At 30.4% G+C, this 6,000-nt stretch overlaps 1 protein-coding gene across 10 annotated transcripts in view; it reads left to right on the top strand.

Annotated features, from left to right (window-relative positions):
- The window catches only part of LOC116848344 (4-coumarate--CoA ligase 1-like), a 56,775-nt gene that overhangs the window by 46,981 nt on the left and 3,794 nt on the right, over positions 1–6,000 (top strand). For 9 of the 10 annotated variants that reach the window (XR_004378946.1, XM_032824312.1, XM_032824313.1 and 6 more), the window contains 3 exons: positions 4,161–4,318; positions 4,880–5,087; positions 5,411–5,738. Coding sequence is in view for 9 of the 10 variants with exons in the window: in XM_032824312.1 (XP_032680203.1) it covers positions 4,205–4,318; positions 4,880–5,087; positions 5,411–5,738 (650 nt within the window). In the remaining variant the exon portion in view is untranslated. Of the gene's footprint in view, positions 1–3,830; positions 3,875–4,160; positions 4,319–4,879; positions 5,088–5,410; positions 5,739–6,000 lie in introns of those variants that run through there. The other variant, XM_032824310.1, reaches the window with a different exon arrangement.

Genomic DNA, 6,000 nt, shown 5'->3' with positions numbered 1-6,000 from the left:
CACGCTTCCGAAATGTTGAAGAAGTGCGAGAATGGGTGGACGAATGGATTGCTTCGAAACAAACATCGTTTTATCGAGATGGTATCGCCCAGTTGCCAGAAAGATGGCAAAAAGTTGTAGAAAGTGATGGAAAATACTTTCATTGAAATAATTTAAATAAATTTTTTACAATAAATGCTTTTTCTCAGTATTTTTTGGGCGGAAACTAAGTTAAGGTCCTAATACAATATGAGCTACCATCTGACTTCGCGTTCTCTAGAATTTCTGCGCATATGTGTACGTTATTATGTATGTATATCAACCAGTTTTGCTTTTATTGGCCGGACGATTTAACCAATTTTACCTTCATTGCTTGAAGTATCATTTTCGAAATGCGTACATAATGCAATACGATAATCATCGTGTCATTCTAAAGAATGCATCGTGTTATTCTAGAGGAGAAAGTGTACTAGACCTTGAACCCTTTGGAACTTTTGATAAAGAATGCATAAATTACATCGTGCTAAATTTCAGCAAAATCGACAGGTGGTCCATTTTACATAAGGTTGTGTGCGTGGTCCTTTCATTTTATTAGAATCTCTTTACTTTTATATTTCTAGTTCATTGTAAGCTACAAATAATTCTAGAGCAGAACTAATAAAGATAGTAAAATCATCTTTACTTTAAAAATGAATGATAGAAGATACATTTCATTACATTTGAGTAACTGCAATTTCTAATTGTAATATATAATGCGAACGTCGCGAATGATTCATGAAACCAATTAGGTTCCTTCATTTGTCGCTAAAATATGGATTATTCATTTTAAGAGTCTTTCAGAAATGATCTAATTGCATGTTGAATAATGTACTGAAATATTGCATCAATTTACGCGCATGTAGCTCGTTTAAATGCGTTTTCATTTAAAATTCAAATGCTATGAATTTTTAGCTTTGACCCGATTTAACCCTTAATCTTATTTGATAATCGTTATCATATATTTACATGTACACACATAATGTTATCACACAATAAAAGCTTGTCAAGAAGTAAAAAAAAAAAGATACTTTGAAAGTTGCAGAAGATAGCCAAGTAGAGTGGCTTAGATCATAGTATTTAACAGCATTTCCTACTTTTTCCTCACGATTATGGCCACGACATGGAACTCGTGGCACGCGTCTCTATCCCTTCTCACGTCTAATCCCTAAGAGAACGCATTCCCATCCCTCCCTCCGTTCGACATCACTCTATATATCTAAGGACATCCAGCTGAATACCAGAGGAACACCATGCCATACATTCTGATGGAAAGGAAATGATCGCCAAACATTTCGTAATCCCTTCATCGCACGTTATGTTTAGTTTTGAACTAATATGCATATTATATCTATTTTATAATTGTCGTAAAATAAAAGAAAATACCCGGGAAAAAGTTCAGATAAAAGCCAGATATGGATTTTGTCAAGATCTGATCAGATATAATCAGATATAATTCAGATATGATTAAGATGTGTCCATATATAATCATATATACAATTATATATGATTATATATGGACAGATCTGATTCATATCTGAATTATATCTGATTATATCTGATCAGATCTTGACAAAATCCATATCTGGCTTTTATCTGAACTTTTTTTTCCTGGGTATATTATATTCGAGGCAGTATTGTTGACAAGAAAATTATTGAGTGTAAGTAAAAGTAACATAGTCAAAAAATCAAATTCAATAACTTAAAATTTTGCAACTTTTAGAAGATACAAAAATGGAATTATATTGAATTAATACAATTATAACTTAAAAAGTTCTTCAACAGTACGGTTATAAAAAAGAAAAGAAATTTGAAACTACAAGGGTGTTCCCAAAAAATTCGATTCCTTTAAACAATATAATTTTTGCTTCAAATATTTTTTTGTAAATTTCCTTTCCAAAATATTAGACAGTTCTGGAATTTTTCGAACACATACTCTGTATATATCTTTTGTTGTATCTATATATTTATACCATAGAGTTGAACATTTTAATTTTATTATTTTTGTCGGCGTTATGTATAAATTGCTATAGTTTTGTTCTCTCTCAATTTTGCAAGAGTTTCAGCACAAAGATTGTTGAAAACGATCAAGTCATCTCTCCCGTACAGCACAAATGTCCGAAATACATCTCAGAGATATTACATTGTTTCTGGAATGTATTTCAGACATTTGGTGCTGTATGGGTCTCTGACCTTAGGCTTTAACATACAAAAATTCAGTGTACGCTTCGCGCAATGAAAAATCATTTGACATTATCTCAAATAATGATTTGATTGATACTCATAATAAACACGACAATAAATCATATTAAGTAACGAATATAACCTCACATGATGGCAGCAATAACAGCCTCCACGATGTTCTTCACGATGTTTTTCCATTTCTTTATTCTAGCATAAGTTTCTCGTTCTAGCTCGATATCTGAATATGCACAATAAAATTGTCGTTAAAAATGAGACGAAAATAACCAAACGTTCTTACAAACAATCTATTGTATATTAATTTGAAATCAGCACGCACAATATACCTGACCTTATACGTGACTTTCTACAAAAAAGATTCGGTAAAGAATACGAGGAAATACATTTGGTATAACGTAGAATACCCGTCACTATTACTTTATTATGTTGTTCCAAGTTCCTTGGAACTTGGAACTCGAGTCACAAAATCCTTCGTCGCCGTTAGTTGACCATACACTACTGAGACGTCATCTCTCGGTTACCTTACTGTATTAACTTTCGAACCGTCACCGTTAGGAGCACCGTCGATAGGTGCTTTGGGCTGTGTTTCAAAATTTACTGCCAGCACTGAGAAGCTATAGTTTATGTTACATATATTATAGATTTTCAGCGTAGAAAGTATTAGTATTTATTAAAAAATATTAAAAAATATTACGAAAAGGTACGATATCTTCTTATTCACTTATTTAGGCACTATGACTTTATTTTTCTTTCTCACTCTCTGTCATTCTGCTAATCCCTTAATTTCATGATTAATTTGCTGCATTATTTCAATACTCTTCTATAACTTTCATATTTCTTTTCTTTCACTTCTTTACACATTCTCTTTCTTGTTATCTTAATTTTTTACTGTCTTATCCTTTTATTGATTCTCCTTTTATTCATGTCTCTTCCTGTCTCTCCCTGTCTCTCCCAGTCTCTCCCTGTTCCTGGTAAAAAAAGTTTATAGAGAACAATAGAATAAAATAATCATTTTCTATCGTTTTGAATATGGATTTTGGTCCGTGAATTTACAAAATGTGAATAGTATTCTATCGTATACAATAGAATACAATAGATAGTGATAGAATTTCTTTTACGAATGTATTTTTAAAAGTTTGAAATACATAAATAATTTAAAATTACCTGTTAAAATTATCTGTTTTTTTATATATGTTATATCAAAATTTAACTTTTTAATTGAATATTAATATAATTATTAATTAACTGAAATATATTTTAATTTAATTTAATTTTTATTTTATTTTTTTTATTGTTTCTTATTAACTAAATAGTTTTACTAAATAGATTAAAAAACTAAATAGCATGTGTCCTAGTTATGTACAAATGTAAATGTTTAAAGTTGTTACTCTAATTATTATTTATTTAACTAATTGGCCAGAATTAAAACTATGGTCGGTATTCACAGTCAGATCTTATATTTAAGACCGTCTTAAGTTCATCTTCAGATACTGTACAGATCATTTTATTGTCTACGGAGTATCTGAAGATAAACTTAAAACGGTCTTAAATATATGATCCGTCTATGAATATCTATGATTCAACAAAATGCAGCATTGGGTCAATCAAAAAGTTCGATTTAATTTTCAATAGATAACATCATATACATATAACGCAGGTGACATGTTTATAATAATTATGTATTATATGTTGACAAAAAATCATAGAAAATGATGACGATTCCTATGTTGGCAAAAAATATGTGTTTTCAAAACTATTTGAACATTATTTGAAAAGTTAAACTCAAACATTAGCTAAGAAAATATATTTAACACTCAACTGTACAGTTCATTAAAATTATAAAATATTTATTTTAGTAAAAAATCAGGAAGAAATCAGGAAAAAATTTATTTTTAATTGACAACGTCTATCAGAGAGAAAAGCATTCTTATATTATTTTTCAGATAAAAACATCACTTTGTGCAAGAAATTCTACATTGCTGTGAAGATGGGAAAACAGGGAAAGATATATGGGCGTCCAAGAGACGAACCATTGCCGAACATATCTATGGGACAACTGCTATTGGATAAAATGCGCGAGCACGGTGATCGCGTTTTTCTAGTATGTGTCATAATTACGAATGCGTGCCTATGATATCAATCACAAACCGATCGTAATTTGCAGTGAAACAGTAAAACATCTCAAATAACAAAAGCTTTTTATAGCTTTAATCGTCAGATGGGAGGTGAAATTCCTCGCCTGAATTCTATCTCTGAATTTTCGTTGTCGCATTATACATCGCCCATAATGAGTAGTCCTATATCTGTCTACATTTCATTTTTATGTTAATTCGTTTTTAAACCGCAAGCATTGCAGAAAGAAACTTAAATAATATTCCATGTTTCAAATAATAATCCGTAATCTGTATAAAGACGATTTTAGCGATTGTATTATATGACGATTATTCAACATATCAATGACAAATGTCTCAAAAGAAATGCATTGCACGAACAAAATATTTTGTGCAAGTTCCAGAGAGAGAGAGAGAGAGAGAGAGAGAGTACATATATGTACTTTTTTTCTTTATAATATCATTTCTATAATATAGTTTAAGACAATATTTGATATATCTTGATACGCGTTAAAATTGCATGAATGCTTTTATTCTTTGCTTTCTAACAGAAAAATGCAGACAACGGCAGTCGACTAACGTACAGTGAGTTACTTGAGAAAAGTGTGAAACTGGCAAAGTATTTACAAACGCACGGGATCAAGAGTAAAGACAGAATTTGCATCGTAAGTGAAAACCAATTTAATTGGTTAGTACCGGCTTACGCGTCGCTTTACATTGGCGCTATATGTGTACCGTACAATTCTGCGTACACGGAATGTAAGTGAAAATATTAATATCTATTTGATATGAATATCTGCGTATTACATAATATTATACACAACTAGTGCTTATAATATTTTATACAACTAGTGCTTATACTTTTTTACGAATATCATTCTAAGAATAAAATTAGTTTAAACTAAATCTTACAAGCATCAGAAGTATAAATGTTAAGTGTAATTAGTAATATCAATTCGAGGTGCGTGTATTTGATGTATATCATCCAAATCTAATTTTATAATATTTTTATTGAAATAAAGATAAAAATATTGATTAGTTCTGATTATTTGTAAAGATTGAATGCGATTATTGTCTTCCAGGGGAATTTAAAAATGTGTTAAACATCTCGAAGCCGCGAATAATCTTTGTGTCTAAGCGTACTGAAAAGCTTTTCACAAAACTCCAGTCGAGCTTTTCGTGGCAAATGGAAATAATCGAGCTGGATGATGAGTCTCTCACGCCCTCCGTACGTACATTGACGAATATTTTGAATAATGAAAAAGTGGATTTTCTGAAATACAATGCGGTGGATATCGGTGACAACAGTAAACATCCAGCAGTTATTCTCAATTCGAGTGGTACAACAGGACCACCAAAAGGGGTAACATTGTCTCATAGGAATCTAATAGCTTTTGTTATCGAATCAAGGTAAATATTTGGGTGTATCTTTTAGATATTTAGTATCTTGAAAATACTTAGTATTCTTTAGTACATATATTTTCAAATGACGGATAAATTAACACTATTTTAACAATATTTCAATGAAGAAAACGTGGTAAACTTTTCGTTCAATAAAAAACTAAGTAATTTAGTTGTACCATAATTTTTACACTGTGTTATCTTTAAATCATTGTCACATATGTCAAGAATGTATTAGTTACTATACATAAAATATCCTATTTTAATTTTA

The sequence above is a fragment of the Odontomachus brunneus genome, unplaced genomic scaffold, assembly GCF_010583005.1.
Source record: "Odontomachus brunneus isolate Ranch 3 - 2012 unplaced genomic scaffold, Obru_v1 Obru_scaffold_093, whole genome shotgun sequence".
NCBI lineage: Eukaryota > Metazoa > Arthropoda > Insecta > Hymenoptera > Formicidae > Odontomachus > Odontomachus brunneus.
Note: the sequence above shows the minus strand (reverse complement) of the source record. Positions and strands in the feature narration are given on the sequence as shown.